This window comes from Streptopelia decaocto, assembly GCF_964273445.1.
Source record: "Streptopelia decaocto genome assembly, chromosome: 11".
Taxonomy (NCBI): domain Eukaryota; kingdom Metazoa; phylum Chordata; class Aves; order Columbiformes; family Columbidae; genus Streptopelia; species Streptopelia decaocto.
The window spans coordinates 19,535,488-19,558,825 of NC_138666.1; the positions used below are offsets into that span (position 1 = coordinate 19,535,488).

The following is a 23,338-nucleotide window of genomic DNA, read 5'->3' on the forward strand; positions in this document are numbered from 1 at the left end:
CTAATGAATAGACTCATTCCTGCTTCAGTAACAGTGCTTTTTTTTTCCTTCCCAGTGAAGAGAACAGAAGTGGAACCAGGCTTAGTGCTGTTTGTTTTGGAGATGTATTCACTAGTGAAATCCTTCAGTCCACTCAGGGTGCAAAGGCCTGATCTGCAAACTATTGAAGGGAAAGGGTTGATTTCCAATTCGCTTCCACAGACTTTGGGTCAAAACAGGAACTTGTTATTCTTCTTCCTTTTTTACTGGTTATCACCCCGGTTTCATTTCTGGAGGTGTTTAGACTACTAAATGCAGACATGAGCTCAAGAAGGAAAGGGGCAGAGAAAACCCTGATATTTTTTCCTCTGATTTTCCAGCCCCAAAGTGGCATGAGTCATCAGGGGGTGTCTCAGTAACAAAAGATTTCATCTCTCAGTGTAGCATCAGCACAGCAGCATCCGTGAGTACTGGCTGCCCTAAATACTGATGCCATCTGCTACATTGCTGCTGTCCCTCGATAGTGCCTGCTCAGAAATCTCTGCTGTGAGAACGACTCGCCTGCCTGCTCTGCTGGGACCCTGAAGGACCAGTTGGTGGGCAAGATCAAGGAACTTTCAGGGGAAGCTGCTGCGTGCTGCGGGAGCTGTTTCCACCCCGCTTTTGCGCTCCCTCCGTGCACACAGCACTCACTGTCCACCCGCCAGCGGACCCCAGGGCACTGGGAAACGCAAAGCTCCACAGCAGCTCGCCTGCTACTAGCTGAGCTTTTTCCTTCTCTTTTCTTTGGGGTTATTTCTTTGTCCCCGGGGTCAGCAGTGCTCCAGTGGCCTTGCCGAAGCGCTGCCGCTGGGCGCCGGGTGGCTCCGGCCCCGGCTCCGCGGGCTCGGTGCTGCGCGGGCGCTGTCCGCCCGCCGGTGCTGAACCTGCCCGCCCTGAAATCTGGTTTTGATCAGTTTCTCTCCAGACAAAACGATATTTACCATGTATTAAACATGTTGGTGGGAAAATGTATCTCTGCTAGTCCTGCTGTCTGTTTTTGGAGGAACGGAGAGCAAAAAGAGTATGAGCAGGAGGAGAAGAGGAGTTGTGGGATTCTTGAGAAAGGGAAGAGGTAAGGATTAAAAAAGCAAGCTGTTTTCTTAGGGCAGAATCAACTTTCACCAGAAGTGCCCAGCAGCTGCACAACTAGTCTTTTTCAAAAGATGACTGATTTGTTTATTTTTTCCCTATATGCAATCAGAGTTACTCACTCTAACTTAAAATACTAGCATGTCCTGTGTTCAGGGCCTCCTTGTGTACATGGTAAAACAAAGTGCCTGTTCCAAAAAATGTACAATCTAGATAGACAAAAGGGAGGTTACTATCCCCATTTTACAGAGGTGAAGTTGAAGCATTAAGAAATTAATGGCTGAAATAAAGCATCATCAAGCAAGGAAAAGTTTTATTTTTTGAGATCTTCTGGGCCCAATATCTTAGGCACTAGGATTTCTTTCTTTCCCAAGAGTCAGAGCTGGGGTGGTTGATGAATTACAATAAACATGTAGCTGCATCCCGAGCGCAGCAGTTGGGTGTGTGTGTGTGGGAGTCACACGGGAACTGACTGCGCTGAAGGATCCAGTTGCCAGAAAACAAAGATGGGAGAGTGAGGAGGGCAGGACCATTCCTGCCAGAAGCACCCCATCCTCTGACAGACACCCTGAATTTTCCTCCTATGAAAAAGCCTATATCAAATTCACTTTATTTTTGGTTCTTGGGTCAGGTAATGCTATGCCAAACATTCAATAGATAAACATTATATTTCATATTTACTCCACTATGTTTACCGTAATTATGTTAGTGTGCACTACAGGATCAGTGTAGACAATAGTGAGTTACTGTTGAACTGCTCTATAAATCTATCATGCTGTTAAACTAATTATCATCATACATGTAACTGAGCAGGCAGTCTAAGCTAGCTAAACCAATGTGAAAAATACCAAGATTAAAAGCATGAAACAAACTGTGGCTAGTATCTAATTAAGCAGGAAACAATATGGTGAAGTGCAAACGTGGATACTGCAGGAAAATTGATTTTCAGAAACCTGGTCAAGTTTGACAAGGAAATTCACTGTAACCAGCTGATGACTAAGATATTTGTCTTGGTTTAAATACTTACTGTACTTTTATACAGTTATACCTTTAATTGGTTAGAGAAATGGAAATAAGTAAAACTACCCTGTTCCTGTTGCAAATATATTCCATATATGCTACAAAAATGTAAACCATTTCACTTAAAAATATGGCTAATGCGAAGATTTAAGACTGTGTAGTCTGTAAAATAATCACATATCAATATCCTTTTGAAAAATATTTTATTCTATAAGGAAGCATTTATCTTGAGAGTGCAAAAAAACCTCATGATAGTGGATGGATTTAATGGATAATCCAGTTCAGTTCTTGGGATCAGCCCAGATTACAGTGTGGAATCTCGCAATGCATGTGGAGCACACACAGCTTTTGAGATCAGGGACAGGTAACAAAGAAAACAGCTTCAGCTTTATTTTGTGTACTCTGCTATAGAGACACTGTGACGAATGGCAAACAACGGGCTCATAGGGATTTTACAAGCATGTGAATCTTCCCAAACTTTTGTCTGCACAGCACTATAATTATTCCCATAATATTTTTGCCAATACATGGCAATTAAGTAACATCCACTGGATCTTGCTGACATAGCAGGGACACTAGGAGACTTAATGTAGTCCTTAACCACCAGAAGACAAGCTTTGCTGCCTTTTTTTCAAATGTTTAAATCCAGATTTTTCATACTTCATTAGATGCCCTACTGAAACTTGATATTCTACTAGTGTGAAATTAAAACCAGATGGTTTCCTAGGAAATATAAACTGTATCTGCATGTATGTATGCAGCTGTTCAATAATATCAATGACTGGCATCTAAGTCCTTGAGTACACTTCTAGTAAGAGTTAATAAATAAACTGTTAATGGCACCTTACACGAGCATTGTGTACCATATATCACTAAGCCTCAGTCTAGATCACTGGTGGTTTTCCAAACATTACAAGGTAGCCTGCAAAACGGTCTCTTTCCCTTCCAAAAACTGGTCTCACAAGCAATCCTATGCACATGACCAAACCATTAAAAAAAACAAAAAGGGATATGTTAATATGAAGAATAAAACATTAATTCACATGAAACACATTGTAGTAGTGATGCACAAACCACTCTATTTCTACAAGACTAGGCAGTCAGCATTTTTTCAGGTAGGTGGCCTTTTTGTTTTTGAAAAGGTTGAGAAGTGCTCTAAGCACATCAGAAGTGCTATAAGCAATTGTTGGTTGGCTGGTCCATGTAATAGCTTTTAAGCACTCTGTAACCTTTAACACATTATTTATAAGTGTTAATTAATGAAAACCATCTTTTTTGTTAGCATGCTGCCAGCATTACTAATCCAGTCTCAATATCATGAAAGACAGATACCCCCAATAGTCTCATTCAGCTTTCTTGGCAAGTAGGAATAAGTAGGAGTGAATAAGCAAGGCTACATATGAAACATTGATTAGAAGGAAATTATTACCATATGAATTGGGTAATTCTACTGAAATATTAAGGGAAGGTGATAAGAATAGAATGTTCTGGAGACTCTGCCAGTTTCCTTTCCCATGCACTGCACTAGTAGTATGGCAGTGTTAATCTATTCAGTCGTTGAAAGAAAAGAGGAAAAGGCCATTGGTGAATAGGCAGGGAAATGTCAAGCTTTACGCAACCTGCAGATGTTCTTCATTATGCAGGATACAAAGACTCTGAGAAAGGAGCTTGTTAGTAAAGCTGGGTGAATAATGGGTTGTCTGGTTTTGTGGTCAAACCGAAAAACCAGGAGGAGAAAAACTATCAAACTAAGCATAAAATTTTGAGGGTTTTAAAAAAAATGTATTTTCTTGGAGAGAAGAAGGATTGGTTGCAGGGAATGGAGGGGCAGCAAGAAAAGAACCAAAAAAATGAAAAGCTGATCTCTGGTTAGGTCTGCTTGGTAGCCATTGTACAAGCTGGCCTCTCCAAAACAGCTGATGAGAACAGACACTTTTTTCAGGATAGAATGAGTAGGGTATGTCTATGGCATCAAATCCTCCAAGTTACATGTCCTGAGACAGCTAGACACGAGTTTCCTTTTGGAAACTACGTAGTTACTAAGCATGGAGCTGAGAAGCTCTGCTGACAACAACTGTCTGCTTCAGATGCTATAGGTGCACCTTTTGTCTTTAAACTCAATTCAAGAAAGTGAGAGCACACCAACTACCGTCTGATGTGAGTGTTTCACAAGCCTTCCTTAGCTGCGATGTCAAGCAAGCAGTATGAAAAGGTGATTCTAATATTTTCTTTTTCTCATGATACTCTAAACTTTGCTGGGAATATCTTGGGAAGGTAAGAACTTCTGCTTCTCTTACTTGTGCTTCTTCTCACCTGCTTGCTCAGCAGTGATATGTATACTACGTACGCATCTCTGCTCCCCCTCTCACATCAGGAACTAGGAAGTGTCCTCACATTCTTCCATAAGATCCAGATACAACTGACTTTTACTAAAGAAAAAGCTAAATAGTATCTTATCAAGCTCTGCTCCCAAAGAAATCACACTTGTGACTGGAAGCTAATGCATAATGAGAAAAACATTCAGGAATTTGGTCTTTAGCTGAGACAAGCGAGATCTGCTTCTTAACACTGTCATACACTACCTTTCAGTATTCCAAACCCTTGTATGAATATTTGTAGCAGAAGAGCCCCATTAGAGCCTTGTGTCTGGCTTAGGGATACAAAAGTGTGTGTCTGAACATTTTTATTAACACATTTTGAGGCATTCGTTTTACCACCAAAGACAGAGTAATCATGAAGAGTTTTGTGAGTTTGATCAGAGATTTAAAATGCTGGATTCTCTCCAACTACAGAATAGAGGCTCCAGCACAAAAAGGCTCCGTGCCAAGAAAAGCAATTTAAACGTGAGTAATGAGGGCACATTGTTAACCATTAGTTTTTAAAGATCTATTTTTCATTTTTAAATGTTGCAGAAGCACAGGCTATTTTTGGAAGTAACTTTCCCTTTGGTCCCTCTTCAAAACCGCAGAACATACATTCTCATTCAGTAAGGAAAGGTGAATACCTCAATTCAAACATCTTGTACAATAAAAGCTAGAGTTTCAAGGGAACCCATGACCAGGTTTTTAAGAGTACATTCAAACTCAAGACCCAAGGTTCAACAGCATTCAGCACTCAATAACTTAAGCCCTTTTGAAAATCCAGCTACTTGGTGCCAATATGAGGTTTTAGCCATGTGAAATTTCTCCTCCAATAGCGACGTACCATTCAGTGAAATACACCGTGTTTGCCAGGTCATTATGTAACATTTGAAACGAAATCCAGCGTATCCATTAATGTGGACTTCCACAAATACGTTTTGTTCTCATTAGATCATCTTAACACTAAGTTAGTAGATTAAGCAACTGTGACTGCTTTCTTTGTAACTGAAGTACAGAATCAGTAGATGTCAGGAATGTAAATGAATGTACTGTTGGCCTTCTACTGAATTCAAATTGATTTTCAGGCAGGATGAAAATCGGCTGAAGGACCATAAACAGAGATAATAGACCACTGAGGAGAAGGACCCAGTGAAATACCTCAGGGATGGACATTAGGCCTCACACTATTTAATTTATTTTATTTAGATGACAAGGCTGACTCTACAGGACATATTTTCAGCTCTGCGAGATTGTAGGCCGTTTATCTTCAAACAAAGAAACATGACTAATGATTAGCACAGAAAATGTACAAAAACAAGGTGTTTGTCACTACCTGGTGCTGCCAGCCTTCTCTCCATCCTTTTTTATACTCAGTAAGCCTTTTATGAGGAGCCTCATAGGTGTCTAAACCTAGTGGCTAGCCCGTCATAACTCACACGTGCCCCAAGAGCTGTTTTGCCATAATTTGGTTTTTATAGGTGGCCTAACACCAAGATTTTCTCGGTACATCTTTTGCAGATCATATGCAACATGAATGAAATCCATCTGAATTTAGATAGTTGATCCCTTTCACCTGCATTTGCAGATGTTTTCCTAAAAGCCGCAGTATCACTCACGCCAAACTTATGGTTATCCCAAACTGCTTGATGAAGCATCTTTAAAATCAAGTTCTATCGTACACCTTGAAACGCTGTTAAACTGTTGTATGTAACATGCACTGAGGAAGAATTCCCACAGTCTTACCAAGGAAATAAAGTTGTTACTGCAAAGCAGATGTGATGTGCTTCACTGAGATGGCTGGTAGAGATGCAGAGAGAGAATGAAGGAAAGATTTTAAACAGGTAAGCAGACAGTGTACAGTCATCCAAAGGTAACTGATAGGGGGGTGTAGAATGAAGGGAAAAACAACAACAACAACAAACCTAAAACAACCCCAAAATTCTTGAGCATGCAACATGCATGAAAGCAAACACTTCATTGTTGGTACATTTGCACTGTAAGTGCAATTACCAGAGCACTTGAAGTCTAAGGGCACTTAAAGCTTAGAAAGAAACAAATAGCATGAAAAACTCCTAGTGTATAAGGCAAAGCAGCCTATAACTCTTGAAATAACACAGATGTAGGCTAAATTAATGTAAAAAGCAAGAGCTAGAAAAGATGACAAAGGACTTATCTGATCCTCTGAAAGAGAATTAATCTTCCATTTTGTCAGAATTTGAAATTGAAATAAATGGTTGAATTTCAACATTCTTTGAAACAATTAAGTAAATAACATGAGTCATCAAATTTTCAACTGTGACTTTTTTATTTCCCAGTGAAAACTTCTTGAAAAGTAGGAGGTGGTTAAAAGTATAGGGGGAAAAAATATTTGTGAAAAGTATCATAACTGTTGCAGTCTTTGTTGATTCTGAAGTTTCAAAGAGGTGTGGGATTTCTCAGATATTTTTGTAGAAACTGAAATTGCACTAAAACCAGTATAAACCCCTAGGACTTCTGTGATATCATATTACTCATGTACCAAGGACTTCAAGGCAATTTGTTAATATCCACATTTTGTTGCCAAACAAAGCCTTTGCTTTTTCATTCCTAGCGTAAATATTTTAAAATGAAAGGCAGCGGTTCTCCTTAATTGGTATATAAACATACACATATATACATGTAATTTTAAGATTCTAATTCACTTTCTAAAGTACACTGTACACCCTTAGCACTGACATACTACAATGCTGCTGTTTACATTTAGGAGATAAGGCGTACTTTATGCACTACAGATAGGAAAACCCTCAAACGATTTCCACATTTCCACTCAACGCAATTCATGGAGCACTGGATGCTGAACGCTAACAGACTGCAACGGGAAGAAAACCAACTACTACCTTCTCCCGCAGTACTACTCCTAGATTAACACTCTTTTTCTGTACATCAAACATGGACTTAAATAATATGTTTTCTTGAGACCTGGCACATCTCTCCACAAAGTCACCTATGGAGTATTTCACCAGCTTCCCAGACCAGAAGTGAGCATGTCACTGAAGTTTTACCCAAAAGAGTATGGTCACAGCCTTTTTTAATGCTCCCGGTAATACTCTCCTATGAAAACTGGCTCTTGATGCATGAGTTTTTATTTCTAGCAGGAGGAGATAATTTAGTAGGTCCAATTCCTCCGGGGAACTTGCAAAGTGATGGGAGCAGCAGGGCAGCAAAAAGTTCACGCTGCTTTTTGTAGGCAGATATGCACGCTATTAGTGAGCGAGCCATACAGGTCAGTGTCCCAAGCAGCGCACAACAATGTCACCCAAAGGAGGCTGCTGCGTTTGTGGGCTCGCACCGCCACCTGCTGCAGTGCTCGGCCACCACAGCCTCTGCCCAACAACGGCTTGTTTTCTGTTCTTAAAACACCTGCCGAAGGACTGCAATGGGGAGATGCTGCCGCAAACGCCGACAGCTGTGTCTGGTTATATAAGCAGATGTGAATAAGTCAGCATGTGGGTACGGGATCAAAGGCAGCGAGGTGGGTCAGGTGTGTGCTATGTCAGCTGAGCCCCGGTAACAAACGAGGCGCGTCCTCACCCGCCACAGCTGCAGGGGGCTGCAGCGGGACGGACAGAGCCACTGCGGGTTACTGCCGTTCACCGACCTGCAGCGCTGCCGGCCTTGCAGCTGACTCCAGTGACACCGCCAGGTGATGCGGGGCGGCAACGGGGCGGTCACCGCGGCGAATCTCGCCCCAGAGCTTAAAGAACAGCACTTTTTCGTGGCTTTCTGGGACCTCAGTGTATTCGCGCCCTCTCTGAAAGCAGAGGGCTGGAGGCGCTGAGCCCCAGCCCGAGGTTCGCGTTCCCGTTCCCTCCACGGCGCTCCCAGCTCAGCTGAGGCTCCTCGCGCTCCAGCGCGGTGACGGACCCGCAGCCGCGCGGCCCCGCACTACACTTCCCGTGGTGCCCCGCGCCGCGCGGCCCGGCGGAAGGGGCGGCGTGGCGCGCGGCGGCGCGGGGCGCCCGTCCCGATGGCGGCGCTGAAGTACGCGGGGCTGGAGGACACGGACAGCGAGGAGGAGCTGCCGCCGGGCTGGGAGGAGCGCACCACCAGGGACGGCTGGCTTTACTACGCCAAGTAAGGGAGGGAGCGAGCCCGCCCGGAGCCCCCTGGGTCAGCGTCCGCTCCGCCGGTGCTGCTGCCCCCGCAGCGCGGGGGGCGGGCACGAGCCGCCGTTTCGCGCCCCGTCTCGCGGGGAGGAGCAGCTGCTGCCGCCGGGCCGGCCCGGTCCCCGGGACTCTGTTTCCGCGGGCGGTGCCCGCCCGGGAGCGCGGTGCGGAGCCCCGCGGAGCCCGGCGCTGGGCGCGGTGCTGGGCGCGGTGCGGAGCCCCGCGGAGCCCGGCGCTGGGCGCGGTGCTGGGCGCGGTGCGGAGCCCCGCGGAGCCCGGCGCTGGGCGCGGTGCTGGGCGCGGTGCGGAGCCCCGCGGAGCCCGGCGCTGGGCGCGGTGCTGGGCGCGGTGCGCAGCCCCGCGGAGGCCAGGGCAGGCGGGGCTGTGCGGGGCTGAGCGCGCCGGGCAGAGCCCCGGCCCCCGCCCGCTGCGGGAGCCCCGGACGCGGGGCAGGACGCGCTGTCACCCGCTGTTGCCGTGCGCCTCGTGCTTCTGCGGGTGATCTCTGTACACACGGGCCCCTGAGCCTTGCGCGGTGCTGGAGTTTTCTTAGTTTCCCTTCTCTTAGGAATAGGGAGGAAACAGGTACGGTGGAAGTTAAAAGCTCTAAACGCTGTCAGCTCTTCATGACCCACAGCTTTGACACGAGGTGAACGTTTGCGTTTAGCACCATCTGCTTGTGCCGCTGAAAATGGTCGCGTCCTCACTGGTTACAAAAGGGATGTGCTACAGGCCTGGCTGACTTACTGGAATATGTATTGATATGTTATCTCTTGCGGTTTATGTAGTCGTACTGATCTTGGAATCTGTTTCAGTCTATTTAAAGCTGCAAGATTTATTCCCTTCCACAAAAAGGGGGAAAAGTATAGTGCAATCTCACCTGTGGTGAGTTGACATCTTCCTTCCAAGTTCTGTTTTACAAACACTGGACGGAATGCTTTGATTTATCCGCACTTGTTTATAAACACTGTCAGTTCTCTCTGGATGTTTGTTTTTGTTATGTCAGGTTTCTGTATATTTCCTTTGACTTCAAAAGCTCTTTCAGAAAGGAAGTAGCAAATCTACAAAACAATAACATATTACTGAGAGTAGTTTTTACACAAACAATTAATTGAATAGTTCTGGTTTTTAGCTTGTGAAACTGAACTAATTCCATTCAATTTAATAACATGAGTGTGCCTTTATTGGCTGAAACAGTGTGTCTAAAACTATTTCACATGAAGAGATGTTACACTACTGCTACCTTTAACGTAAGCTCTATATCTGTGATGCCTCTGCAAATTTTGGAAATTTGTTTTTAAAACTTATCAACAATATGAACTTTAAAATTAGCAGGAATAGGGTTACTTTGGTTTAAGACCTTTAAAGGACTTTGTGATGAGTCAGGTATGAACACAGTCAGTTACCAAATTACTTTTGTGTTTTCCTTCTTCTCATCATAAGCAACAAAATTTAGATGGAAAGTCAAACATTTATTTTAAATTTTATAGACTTCTGTGCTCTCTGGTTACTTTTCCTTCAGAACTGTGGCAATGTGGGAGCCAGAGAGCTTCTAACGGTAGTTTTGACTTTTCTTGAGCAAGGGATTGACGTGATTCTTTTTTGTGGAAGACAAGCCATTTTCTGGCCCGTATTTAAAAACCAAAAAAGTTAAAAGAACTGTATGTCCTGTATAAAAAAAAAAAAAAGATTATACTAGAGAAATGATTAGACAGTCTTCTGAAATCTTACTTTTCTTTCCCTACAGCCACTTGGAAGAAAAAACACAGTGGGAACATCCGAAGTCTGGGAAGAGGAAACGTGTTGCAGGAGGTTTGTGTTAAGCTGAAATTATGTTACCAACATCAGCTGGAGTTTGTTCAGGAACTGGATCTCATTGATCTTCTAGTTGACGCTGATCACCCAGGCAAACCGAGCTTGGCAAATACAGCTGATTGCAGTGGGGTTTGATGTGTGCGATTGTGTCTGTGCAGAGTGATCACTTGTCAGTTTTATGGCTTTCCTGTATTGCTCCATAATGCCAAAGTACTAATTCCAGGATAAAGGGATTGTTTTGCTGTGGCTTGCAAAGCATATAGACAGTCTGGAATTATCTGGTTGAGTTCTGATCTCCTGGTTCCTGTCAAGTAATATTTATAGGTGGATTGTATTATATTGTTCAAAGAATACATTTGATTAAAGAATATCCCTGGCACTGAAGGAAGGCCCATTACTTTTCATTTTGCGTGTTTTCCCTAATTGAATTGAATATTTGTGCCAGAATGGCAGGCAGCCAATGTTGCAGGACACTTCCAAAGGTATACGGCTTCTTGAGGACCTTGGATCAGTGCCTTAGATTAGATCTTTCCAGAAGCTTCTGTATGGGGTACTATGCTGTTGGCGAGCCATATTTCTTTTGGCATTTGTAATCTGACTACAACTAACTGGAATGTTTTCATTAGATTTTGAGCTGATTGAACTATAAATGAGTACTTTTCAGCCAAGATTAGAAATACTGGCAATTCTATCTGATAAGTACCTCTGAAGGGTCTTTTATATATTAATTTATTTTGTAAAGATTTCTCATTTTTGTTCTTTTATCTCTCCTTCCAACTTCAATTTAATGTATCCCATACACACTTGAGAGTTCTGATCTTCCAGCTTTTGGTATGTGTTACATATAACTTTTCTTATGTTTAGCTCAGTGCTTTTGCTGTTTACTTTATCAGGGATAGATACTGAACTGTGTACAGTATGGACATGTGTAAGTAGTAGGTAGCATGGGTACATTTTCCCAGTTTGTGCTATAGCATGAAATAGTCTTTATAAAGAATTTTTAGATTATACTTAATATACAAATCACTACAGTTGTACCAGATCTCCTGTATATTGTACTTTTACTAGAGAGCAGTTGTGTGTGATTAGGGCAGATATCCTTTCAGGTGTCAGTATTTAAGTGCAGCAGGTGGCTGCATCACCTACAGAAATAATGCAGAATTTTGCCACGTCTGTCTGAGAAATCACTTAAACTTCAGATGTGAGTGTATCTACTGGCTGCAAAAAGATGATGTGTGTGTGTTTCCTAGGTCTGCCGTATGGATGGGAGCAGGAGACTGATGAAAATGGACAAGTATATTTTGTGGAGTAAGTATGTCAAAATGTAGAACATGGACAAGTAGGACCAACTGTGTTTCGTGTTGGGTGGCCGTTTGGAGTTATGATTCCGTGACAATACCAGCTGGAAAGACAACAAAATTGATAAGTACAACTTCAGATTCCGTATGCAGATATTATAATTGTGGCAGTGTCCAGAGCCCTGTTTGTGGTTTTCTGAACTCTTCCATGTGCACAGAAATAGTGGCTTGGGCAGCAGTGACTTGCTGACCCTCAGGACATGTTCACGTAGACTCGTTTTGTTTGTATACCTTTATGGATAAACTCTGTAAGTATTACTTTAAAAATGTATCCAGGACTTCACAGCTGATTGCTAACATTGCAGTGGTGCTTTCAACACACAGGAGGAAAACAAAAGTGCTGCAGCTGTGACTCATTTGCCATCTACAGCACAGAGGGCAAAGAGGATGGGGATTGAGCTAGCAAAGGCTTTTTTAGAGAGAGAAGGAGAAAGTTCACAGAAGCAGAAAGATTTCTGGGAACATTTGCTTTTGTATCTTTTCAATGGCAGAGTCAAAATGGGGTAATTATCTCAGACTAACTTGGTAGAATGAAGAATATTCACAGGCCAAAATAATATCAGATGTGTAGCCTTCTCTGTCCTGTAATTAAGGGCTGAATACTGAACGTTGCTGCTTAGTGTCTCTTTCTGATAATAGTCTGAAGAAAACTTAAATTCTGTTTTAGAAAGGTGAACCTGACCTAAATTGTGCCAGTTGCTGAGCGGATATGAAGCTATTTGTTTTCAGTTGTTTAAGGAAAAAAGTACTGAGCTGTGTTTCTCATTGGTGTATTGTTTCAAGGGAGTAGCATAGGCCCCTTTTACAGGGGCCTAAAATAACCTGATCTTCCCTAATATAATGGGATTTTTCCCTTGACAAAATTCTGCTTTCTGTGTCAGGGGTTCACGTGAAGTTCGGAATGTTATTGTGAAGTGTGTGAATACAATAACTAATGGACACTGTACACAACAGTGATTAAAATACATTTGAAATCTAAATGCAGAATCTAGAAGGATCAAAGCAGTGGAATGTTTGTGTTCTTTTGCAGCCACATAAACAAAAGGACTACCTACCTTGACCCAAGACTGGCCTTTACGGTTGAAGATAACCCGGTAAAACCTACTACTAGACAAAAATATGATGGAAACAGTACTGCGATGGAAATACTCCAGGGTCGTGACTTGAGCGGAAAAGTGGTTATAATCACAGGAGCAAATTCAGGAATAGGTATGTTACCATTGCACAGAGTGTAAAGCATGGCAATCTTTATCTTACAGGCTACTTGGACACCATCAGTTATTGTTTAAGTATTTGTGTTCTTCTGGTATTCAGACTTTGTTTGCATTATATCCATATAAAACCTTTAGTTGGAAAACTTTGTTCAGGTTTGTGTGGTGCTTTCTAAAGAAAAAAGAGAAAGTGTGTAGAGCCTGGGGATTAGAGGAGAGGGACCGGGAAGACATGGAGTTCTGAAGCAGCTCATTTTGTCCAGAAAAATATTGATGGAGGCATTTTACATTATGTAAATACGTGAAAGATGGCTGTGAAAGGGAAGGGAAGGTTCTTGTCTAGGACAGGACTAAGGTTCGTATGGCTGCAGCGGAGATAAAGTATTCTGGAAAATTTTCTAATGGTAGGAAGTAAACTCAGGTAAAGATTTTCCAAGGATGATGTTGAATCTTTACTCTGAAGGTGTTTTCAAGTCAACTTGATGAACTTGTGTCAGAATGTCGTATTTCATGGGTTTTGACTTTTTGAAATCCTTATTAGTTGTATTTTCTAACAGGTTCATAAATCCTTTTAGACAGTAAGCTTGTTTAGCTATCTATTACTTACTATTACTTCTGTAGTGGGTGGTTATTTGAATTATTCTAATTAGCTGCTTTTGTTTCATTTTATAATGAAGCTTTGGTGGTTGGGGCTTTTGCCTGCCTTGTCATAAGACAGAATTTCTTCTCCAACTTAATTTTCTAGGCTGTCTGTAGTTTCACTCTTACTTCATTACTGAGGGTATACTTTGGGTGACTTCAGCAGTGCTGAGTTTTAGTGGTATTTAAGCACACTGGCTTCTCAAATGGTACTTTGTTGCCTTTAACTTCTCTTAATGTGTGTGTAAAATGGGGAGACTGCTCTGTGGTTCTTTATTTTACTAATTAGGAGTATGGACTGTAAGAATTTCCTATGTTACACACCTAATGTCTTAACTTAGTCCTTAAAATTGCTGCAAAAAGTGTGGAAAAATGTACTTTAAAAAACCAGATTTATAAGCACTTCATTAGTTTTCATTAGCCATTTGGGAAAGATTAATTCATCAATCTGTTCTTACAATATCAAGAGATCATAGCAGATCAAGAGTTATTAGTACATTTATTTTTCTTATTTTGGAAGCTTTTCTGACAGTGCAGTCTGATTATTCTCTGGATGTTTTTCTCATCTGTTCTTTAAGCTCAAGCAAAATTTTAGTCTGAGTATCACATTAGACATTGAGGTCACCAATAAAGCTGGTGCAGTAAAAAGAAGTAGCACTGATTTACCAAACAGTTCAGTCTTGTTGCATCAATCTTTCTGGTTTAGGAAACATACTGTTCTACGTGTGTTTCAACGTGAGCAGCGTAAATGGTCAGTTTGCTCTCTTAAAGTCGGTCAGACTTGTTCCGCTGTGTGAGGTTAGAGGTGGGATGCCATCCTGTGTGTGCGTTGGCTTCTTTTGTTTTACAGATCTCAATATCAGTTAAGGTTACAGAGAAAGCCCTTCCCTTGCACGCTGCTTCTATGGATCAATCCTACTTCCCAATCTTTCCACTGGAGGGCTGTGTTGCTCTCCGAAAACACTAAACAAAAGAGACCTGGTGCTTTTCCTTGGCTTTGGTAAATGCTCCCGTGAATTTGTTGTTTGTGTTGTTAATTATTAGGGCTAGAACTTGACATTTCAAAAAGCACGTCAGCTGTTCATCTAGGTTTAACTTTATAAAAATATGTGGGATTTTCAACTGCGCGTGTAAACGATCTCATCAAAACAAAACAAAAATTAAAGAATATTACTTGGTTTTAATATCAGGGAGACAGTTGTGTAGCAACTCTGACGGGTATGAATATTGCTATCTGGTTTTAAGACTCGTATCACTAGATGACGTTGAAACTCCCCGTTGTGCGTTCGGTCTCGGGTGCGGTAGCGTCCAGCCCGTTGTGACTGCTGAGTGTGCGTGGGTAGCGCGACGCGAGCGGCGTTGCGGTGAATTGTGGAAGGGCACAATGCGCGTGTTCTGTGCGGTCGGGCACACTCCACAAAGTCGGATTTTTCTTAACGCTTTCCCAAGATTTTGTCACAAAACTGTATTGATAATCACAACAAAACCGTTGCTCAAACCGCAATTCTAATTGTTCTGCTATATGAAGGTCAGAAGAAATCTGTTAATTGCTTTTGTAAGGGACGCCCAGAATAAGAAGAAATTATATCAAGAAAATTAAAACCACTTTTGGCCTTGAGCAGCTTAGATTTTTGAATACCGAAGAAACTCCAGAAGCTGCAGTCATAATGTGCCTTGCTATATCGCTTTTCTGGATTATGTTTTGCCAGAGAAAAGCATGTAATTTGATAATTGTGGAAGTGTTTTAGATTACTTCTTCAAAATAATTTTCAGTTAATGTTTTGTTAAATGGAATTCTCTTCTTTCTGGCACTTTATTACTAGGCAGTGAAGAGGCCTTAGCCAGGAGAAAAGTTTTATATTAGATACTGTTAATTAGTACTTAAAAGATGAGTCACTGCTTCACTGCTTTCGGTTTGCATGTACTTTTGGTATTTCTTCTATTTCTTGTACAGAACTTCAGTGTTAGCAACTTTTGTCACACTGATGCAAAAGGCTGGGAAACGTGCTTATAATTTATCACAATTAAACATCTGCTTTATGATTTAAAAAGTTGTTTGAGTAACTGGCCCTATAATTTATAAATGATAAACCAAAGTTTTTCCTGTTTTATTCCTCTCTCTTGTAGCTTTTTTCCTCCTGATGGCTCTACTGGTGTCATATGTGTGGAAAGCTGGTGTGATGTAGTTAATAATAAAACGTGGTTATTGCAAAACTTGTGCAAGTTAGATTGCAGCATATCACTTAGGCTTTTAAACTCTAAATGTCTGATTAGGTTATAGCTCAAAATGGTTAGTAAATTTTAGCAGATTACATGTTTTATTAAAATATGTTTTACAAACAAAGGAAATGCAATGCATCCTGTTTTCTCTTTACTAAAATACAGTTAGCAGCAATGTTTTTTTTCCCCACCTCTTTTGTTTTAATTTGATTTATGCCACAGCCATGGCTGATTCACATCTCCTTAAACAAATGTAGCCAATATTTGAGGATCAGGTGTATGAAATCAGGAGAAGAGACTTAGAGCTAGAACTCCGTTTTGAGCTCAACTATCAGAATACAGCCTATGCAACTTTTGGCAATGTGTAACTTGATAATTTACTTATTATTAATCCTTATGGTAACATGTAGATGATTAGATGGTGTTCACACATGGTGGTGCTTTTGTGATAAATACAAATCATGTAGCTCTGCAATTTATCACGTGCCTTTCACTGTATCACCTGCACCTGATTCAGAAATCTCTCTCATATGGGCCGTGGTTTGAACCCTTTACATCTGTGAGCGATGTAGAATGGCTTCCCCTCTGCCATCATCCTTCTCCCACGGTACCAGAACCCCGGCTGTCTGCCTTAGTGAAAGAAATAAAAGGTGACGTTTCAGTGATGTGGGATTAACTGTGTTAATTCCAGGAACAATAGCATCTGAGATCTGATACTGTCAGGGTGGAAATAGAACTTTAAACGGTTGGAAAGCTCAAAGTCTCTCTTTTCAGTAAGCATACAGTGCTTCCATTAATTCAGAGAGATCCCAAGATACTTGTTTTTCTGTCGTCGTTTTATTGTATTAAAAAAGAAGTTATTTTTGGTAGCTTTTTAATGGTTTCTGTTTACAAAAGGACTATAAAGAATAAGCAAAGCTGTACATAAACGGTATACTACATGTGTCCGGACTGCTGTGCTTCGACTCCGTGCTTTTGTTCTTCATGCTGGCAGAAGCCAATGAGAGCTGGTTTTACTGGGGGAGTGACACGTTGCATGGGTTCAGAATTTGTGAGGTCCTGATTTCTGAGCTATAGTTTCTGTATGTTGTGTTTGAGCAATTCCCATATTATTCTTGTAGTTTAAAAGCAGAACCAGAGACCTGCTAGAGGCAGGTGTGGTTAACCTTGGCATTTCTTAAGCCAACTGAGTGATTGCTGAGTAATGGCTGTTGAAGCTACTGCTCATAAGAGGAGCAAAATTAACTTTTAAAGCTTATCTGAATGTCTCACAAAGATCCTCTAATAGATGCTAACTAGCTTTCACCACTCTGTCCTAAATCTATCGGCCATGGAGAGAGAGGAAAAGTGTGATGAAAAACACCTTTACTTCTTAAGAAATCAAAACCTGACTGCTCTGTACCTGCAGAGAATTGTGTGAATACGGGAAACTGTTCTAGTTGCAGAAGTTACTGAGGTTATTTGTGGGCAATATACCATTTTACTGAGGCTGGCTTTACCAGCCTTCACAAAGAGGGTAACACTTGCTGAATCCTAATTAGACCAGTGAATGGTCTCATTTAAGTCAAACTCAGATCATATGGGAGGAATAAAACAGACCCTTACAAATACCATTGAGGACTCTCATTTTCATAGTATTAGTCTGACTGTCTTAAATATGTTCATTGTCTTTCACTGTATTGCATGGAGTTGGGTGGTCTAAGCCCACAGATGTTTGTCTGAATCTGTCAGGAAGGAATTGTTGAGCTCTAGTTTTGAGCTGGATTGCAAATTTTCCTTGAAAAATGTGCACATTTTTCTTTGGAAGTACAGAGTTGATTTTCTAATGTCTCTAGTCTGTTTCCAGATGAAACTATTTAAAGGTCGTACAACTGGCAGGACTGCCTGCAAAGGAGCTGCTCAGGGTAGTCCTCTGTTTCAGGTTCACTTCATGCTTTATTGCAGGGTTTTAGAATCTTTCTTATGCTGTAATACTGGAATTGTGTTAACCTTGGGGGGAAAAGAAATAAAAGGAAGCCTGTTTTTGTTGGGTAGTTTATATTTGGAAAAAATATGTAAGAAAAGTTACATCTCTGGTTTTGGTCTGTATTGTTATTTTTCTCAGTTCTATTCATATTTTAACTTTTCTCAAAGATCTCCAAGTGTAAATGTCTTTTGTTTCATTATGACAAAGCAACAGTGAGGTGTTTGCTGTGCAGTGATTGTTTATTATTTCACAGCATGTCAGGGGTTGAAGGGCCCTGGAAAGCTCATCCAGTGCAATCCCCCCATGGAGCAGGAACACCCAGATGAGGTTACACAGGAAGGTGTCCAGGGGGTTGGAATGTCTGCACAGAAGGAGACTCCACAACCCCCCTGGGCAGCCTGGGCCAGGCTCTGCCACCCTCACTGGGAAGAAGTTTCTTCTCAAATTTAAGTGGAACCTCTTGTGTCCCAGTTTGAACCCATTACCCCTTGTCCTATCATTGGTTGTCACCGAGAAGAGCCTGGCTCCATCCTCCTGACACTCACCCTTGATATATTTGTATATGTCTGAATTTTGTAAGTCCTGTAACCCATGTGCAGTGGACTAAACTTGGCGTGGATTATCTTAAACCGTGTGAGTAGCCCTACCATAAAAATGTTGGTGTCTGTGTAGAAGTTTCGTTATTTGCTTCTTACTTAAACACACCTTAAAAAACAAACTTACACTTCACTTTAATTTTTCTGGTATTTTCTTTGTGGAAGTCCAAAACTTTGTGGCAGGCATGAGTTCTCTTGTCCCGGTGCTTTTGGGGGATGAGAGTACAGTGCTTTTCCAGGAGAGCCTGGGTGTTGCAGGCAGTGTATTTTTGGCCAGAATATATTATTATTGGTGTAGAAAAACAGAGTTTATGGAGGGGAGCGATTGAGTTTTCCATGAGTGCCATCACTCTGTTTTAACTCTGGCTTAATATTGTGGGATACTAATAGTGCTCTGCTTTACGTCAGGCTCCAACTGTCTACTTGTTGCCTGTTGTAAATATTAAAAGGTCCTCTCGGACTTCAATAATTTATTTTTCTTATTGAGTAACCTGAGAAGGGTGTCAGATGTTCACACTGCTTTTTCATGTCCGTTTTGATGAATCTATTTATTACTTCTGTAATGAGTAGTACACATGGTTGGTTAGCCCAGTTATTGAACTTCATCAACCTTGGCTGAAATTCACAATGCATGTGAAACTTGTTGTAACATGTAAGAAATTACAGCTGGGCTGAAAGGTTTAATGATGATTACTACTTGTAATGAAATCTTTTTACAAAGGATTGAGCTGCCTGCGTTGTACTTTCTAGTGCTCCTTTTACAGGGGAATAACGTATTTGTAGAACAGGAGCCCTCATATATGGTACTTACTTGTCTGTTATCTGAGAGTTAAAGAGATTTTTCAATGGGCTGCAACATAACGGAATATCTTTTCTATCTTTTGAAATATTTAATTTCACAAAGCTTTTTCTCATTATTTTATGCATATTTCATAGCCCAGAGATGAAAAGACCTTTTGCATGATTTGGTCTGTCTCACTACAACACAGAACTTACTCTCCACCTCATCTCGTGCCTTTGTGTTTTGAGAGCTAATTGTGCTTGCAAGAGTTGTTTGAATAGTTTCAACTCTACCTGTGGGATTTTTTTATTGAATGCTTGTTGGATTGTGGGGAAAGAAGAGGTTGATAAATGTATACTGTTTTCTAATGACAATATCTGCTGAGACATCTAGTGACTTTTCTAGATACTGTCAACTCTAATTACAGCCTAAAGATGCATACATTAATGGATATGATGTTTCTGGCTTACCAGCAGAAAATTTCTTCGTGACGATACCTGTGCTAAGCAGCAGGGTCACAAGACAGGATTTCAGTATCTTGTGTCCCTTCCAAGCTCCTTATGCTTGATTATGTCAAGGATTTATAAGTTTTTGCACCTCAAATCTGAAGCAGTGAATCCCTACCAAGAAAGAAGGGGAAGGAGACAAGGGACAGCTTGGGAATATTGAAATCCCGACCTGGTGAACAGGAGTCTTGCTACTGGCTTCTTAGTTAGTAAGGCTGGAATTTTGCCTAAATTATAGAATAGGAATAGTACTGTGAGAAATAAATATATCTTCTATTCATCCTAAAGTCTGAGATATGCAAAACTTTCTAGAAGACTGTGTGATTCAGGAAAATAAAACATCGTATGTTACATTCTTTTAATAATTCTTAAGGGAAGACCATCAAAAACAAAAGTAGTTTTGTCTTCCATTATATATATATTTTTAATTAATGACATTCGCAATTCTTAGTTATTGACCACACACTAACTCTTATGCCTTTCTGTTGTTTTTCTTCTGTGAATGAAAGGTAGTTTTTCTTCTTTTTCCATTTCTTCTGTAAGTTTTTCTTTAGCATGTGAGAACCTTGTAGTGTTTTGTTCAGCTGTATAACCTCAGTTTTTCCTGTTCGTGTAACATGTAGCTGGTTTTGATTTCCTACTGTACTGCTACGTGGTGGTTTTAGTACGTTCCCTGTTGCTGCAAACAGCTCCTTACGAACCGCCTGGCTTGAAATCTGAATAGTTTTGTCTCAATATGCTTTACACTTCCTCTCCGTTCATGTATAGTTACCTTGGGCACTGTTTCTAAATTCCCATTCTTAGTTAGCGTCTCCTTTGTACTAAAAAAAAAGTGACGTTAAGTTTTCTGGTTATTGTACTTTTTTGATAGTAATAATATCTGTGTGAAGAACGAACTATCACAGTTCAGTTTGAAATCTTTAAATCTTTTGCATGCACTATGACTTGAGGGTCAGAAAAATGAGTGTTGCTTAGAATGGTCTTATTATAACATAACTTGGGGAAAAAAATCATCTTTCTGGAAGGTATGTTTGTTGCCTCCTCATTATTTGTTCTTTATCCAACAGCTTTATCAGCATGTTCTCTAATTGGGTTTCCTTTATTTTTTGATCTCAACTCAAGTTCATAAAACTTGGGGCGTTTTCCTGTGGTGATAATCAGTCAAAAAGCTGCCTTAGTGCAAAAAATCACTGTTTTAAAAAGTCATTTCTAATTCTCTTCTAACACAACCACATTGAAGAAAACAATATTGTATTGTAGATTCAGGAATTCAGGAGCTGTGACACATCCTGGTTACGTTCCTCTTCTGCCATTGGCAAGCACGAGCAGCATTTCCCACTTATATACATTTGTATATCATAGACATCAGGTAGGTTACTTAAGATTTAAAGAAATGTATTATTAGTCTTGTTTTATGTAGGGAGCAACATATGGCTGCTGTAACTGATCAAGGTTTACAGATTACTTCCATGTCCATATTCCAGTTTAAAGTGGGAGGTGGATTGTTCTGTCACAGGATGAAAAGTATACTCCTCTGAAAGCTATTCTAATTCTTTAGCAGGACTAATTAATATATCTTAAGGGTAGGAAACATGGCAACTAGAAGTGAGTAAATAAAGCTTTTCCAAAAAGTGCTTTATTTGTTTTGGTCTGTATCCAGCTGCGTGCAGTTGCTGAGGGGTATAAATCTTACTCTCGTTGGATGATTTTTAGCTCTGAATGTGAATTTGGGCTGGTTTGTGCCTCACTAAGATAGACGGTGAAGAGCACATAACCATGTGCGTGACCTGCTTGGCATCACAAGCACAGTTCTGGCATCCTGGGTGAACCAAGGTTGGGGTCTGTGAGAAAGCGTCTTGCTGTGTCTGTTCCCGAATCTAATCTGTGGTCACAGGAATAGAGACCTCGAATTCCTCATTCTGTTCTTTGCATCTGGTAAACACTTGTCTCTTTATAACAAAAAGTCACGTATCCAGAATGTAAAGCAGAGATATGCTTCATATAGGTATATGATGTAATCTGATGACTAAATATCACTTACTAGACCTATCTGCAAACTAACATTTGGCCATTTAACTGGGGAGCTTGTCACGGACAAGGCAAACTGAATATGAGATCAGGAGTTCTGCAGCCTGATTTCTGCCTGATCTTGAGTGAACTATTCAACACGACGTTCTGGCTATCAGTAGGAATAACTGTTTTTAACTAATTCACAGTAACGTTACAAATTGGGACTCAAGATTTTAAAATTACAGTATTGTCACAAACCCTGTAGGTTTTAGGAAGCATTTAGTATACTTGTTCACCTGGCAGTTTTTCCTGTTTTATAGATATAAAGTTTTGTAGGCATATACATTTTTGGATTTAACATCTCCTTCCCAAAACTGACAAGGTCTAATATCTTGGAAGATGAAAAAAAAATGCTTTAGAACATGCAACTGTAGTTGGTCATTCGCTTTAGAAGATTGTCATGGAGATCATGGGTGGGTTGCTATTTTCCAGCTGTTAGCAGGTAGACCTTGTGTCCTCTAAGAAATATACATTAGTTGTGGTGTGAGAAGGTGCATGATATGTTTCTGAGCCCTTCTTGAAAGTGTGGTACAGGTCTCTGTGTTGTGGTTTGGTTTATTTTTGTTCCCCATGACTTTACGTTATGATTTAATGACTTCTAATTCTTGCTTGTTTTCCATTCTCTTTGCTTTCGTGTATAGACACTTTTTGTTAATACTCTTCTTATTCTTCATCTTTTGTTTCAGAACTCCATCTCCTGCCTTACTTTGTATGTTGGAACCACATGATGGATCATTTGAGTTATATAACAACTTCCCATCTCCCTCTTCCCTTCGTAGTTTAAAGCACATCCAAAAGGTTTGCCAGTTTTGAACTTTGGGAGGTTGGTACCCATCCTGAATACCATCTAATCCAGAAAAACTACAATTTAAGGACATAACGCAGGACTGTATAAACTGCCAAACCTCCATGTCTTGTGGTCTTTCCCTTTGCTGGCTGCCTCTTATCTGCTGTTTTTCTTTGCTTGCCCTGGAAAGAACAATGAACTGCATCTTCCCCATATTCAGTTCTCCTCACAGGATCCCAAAACTACTATTGTATTAAAATCTTCATCTACTCCATCACTAAACAAATTGTCTTATCTCATGTTGTCCAAAGACAGAGGTGGGGAGTGACTGCCAGAAATTAAATAGTGTCGTTTTAAGTTTTGGTCTGCTCATCTGTTCCTTTCCACCATGACACGAACTGTGAGCTCTTTAGAACAGGACCTAAGTCTGTATGTTTGATTCTCTAAGACATCTTTTTTTCTAACCTAAATTGTGAGCGGTTTTATAGTTTATATGTAAAATGTCTAGTATACTTTTAAAAATCTTTCACTGTTTGTGTAACTGATATAAATAAATATCAAGTTTGTTTTGAGAAAAAAACTTGGTCCAATTTATGTCGTAGTACTGTCTTGTTATCTTTACATAACACTGAGTATTTATTATGAAATAACTTATAGATTAAAGCTTGGAGGATCTAGCACTTGAACTGAGAGCACAGAATCACAGAGTGTCAGTTATGCACATCTTCAACATAGCTATTTACATTTCTCTTTC

The 23,338-nt window shown here is 40.7% G+C and overlaps 1 protein-coding gene across 1 annotated transcript in view; it reads left to right on the top strand.

Moving 5' to 3' along the window:
* The first annotated feature begins 8,477 nt into the window (after positions 1-8,477).
* The window catches only part of WWOX (WW domain containing oxidoreductase), a 465,117-nt gene continuing 450,256 nt past the window's right edge, over positions 8,478-23,338 (top strand). Inside the window, exons 1-4 of the mRNA XM_082063118.1 lie at positions 8,478-8,603; positions 10,383-10,447; positions 11,701-11,758; positions 12,839-13,017. Of these exons, the coding sequence (XP_081919244.1) occupies positions 8,497-8,603; positions 10,383-10,447; positions 11,701-11,758; positions 12,839-13,017 (409 nt within the window). The 5' untranslated portion in view covers positions 8,478-8,496. The remainder of the gene's footprint in view (positions 8,604-10,382; positions 10,448-11,700; positions 11,759-12,838; positions 13,018-23,338) is intronic.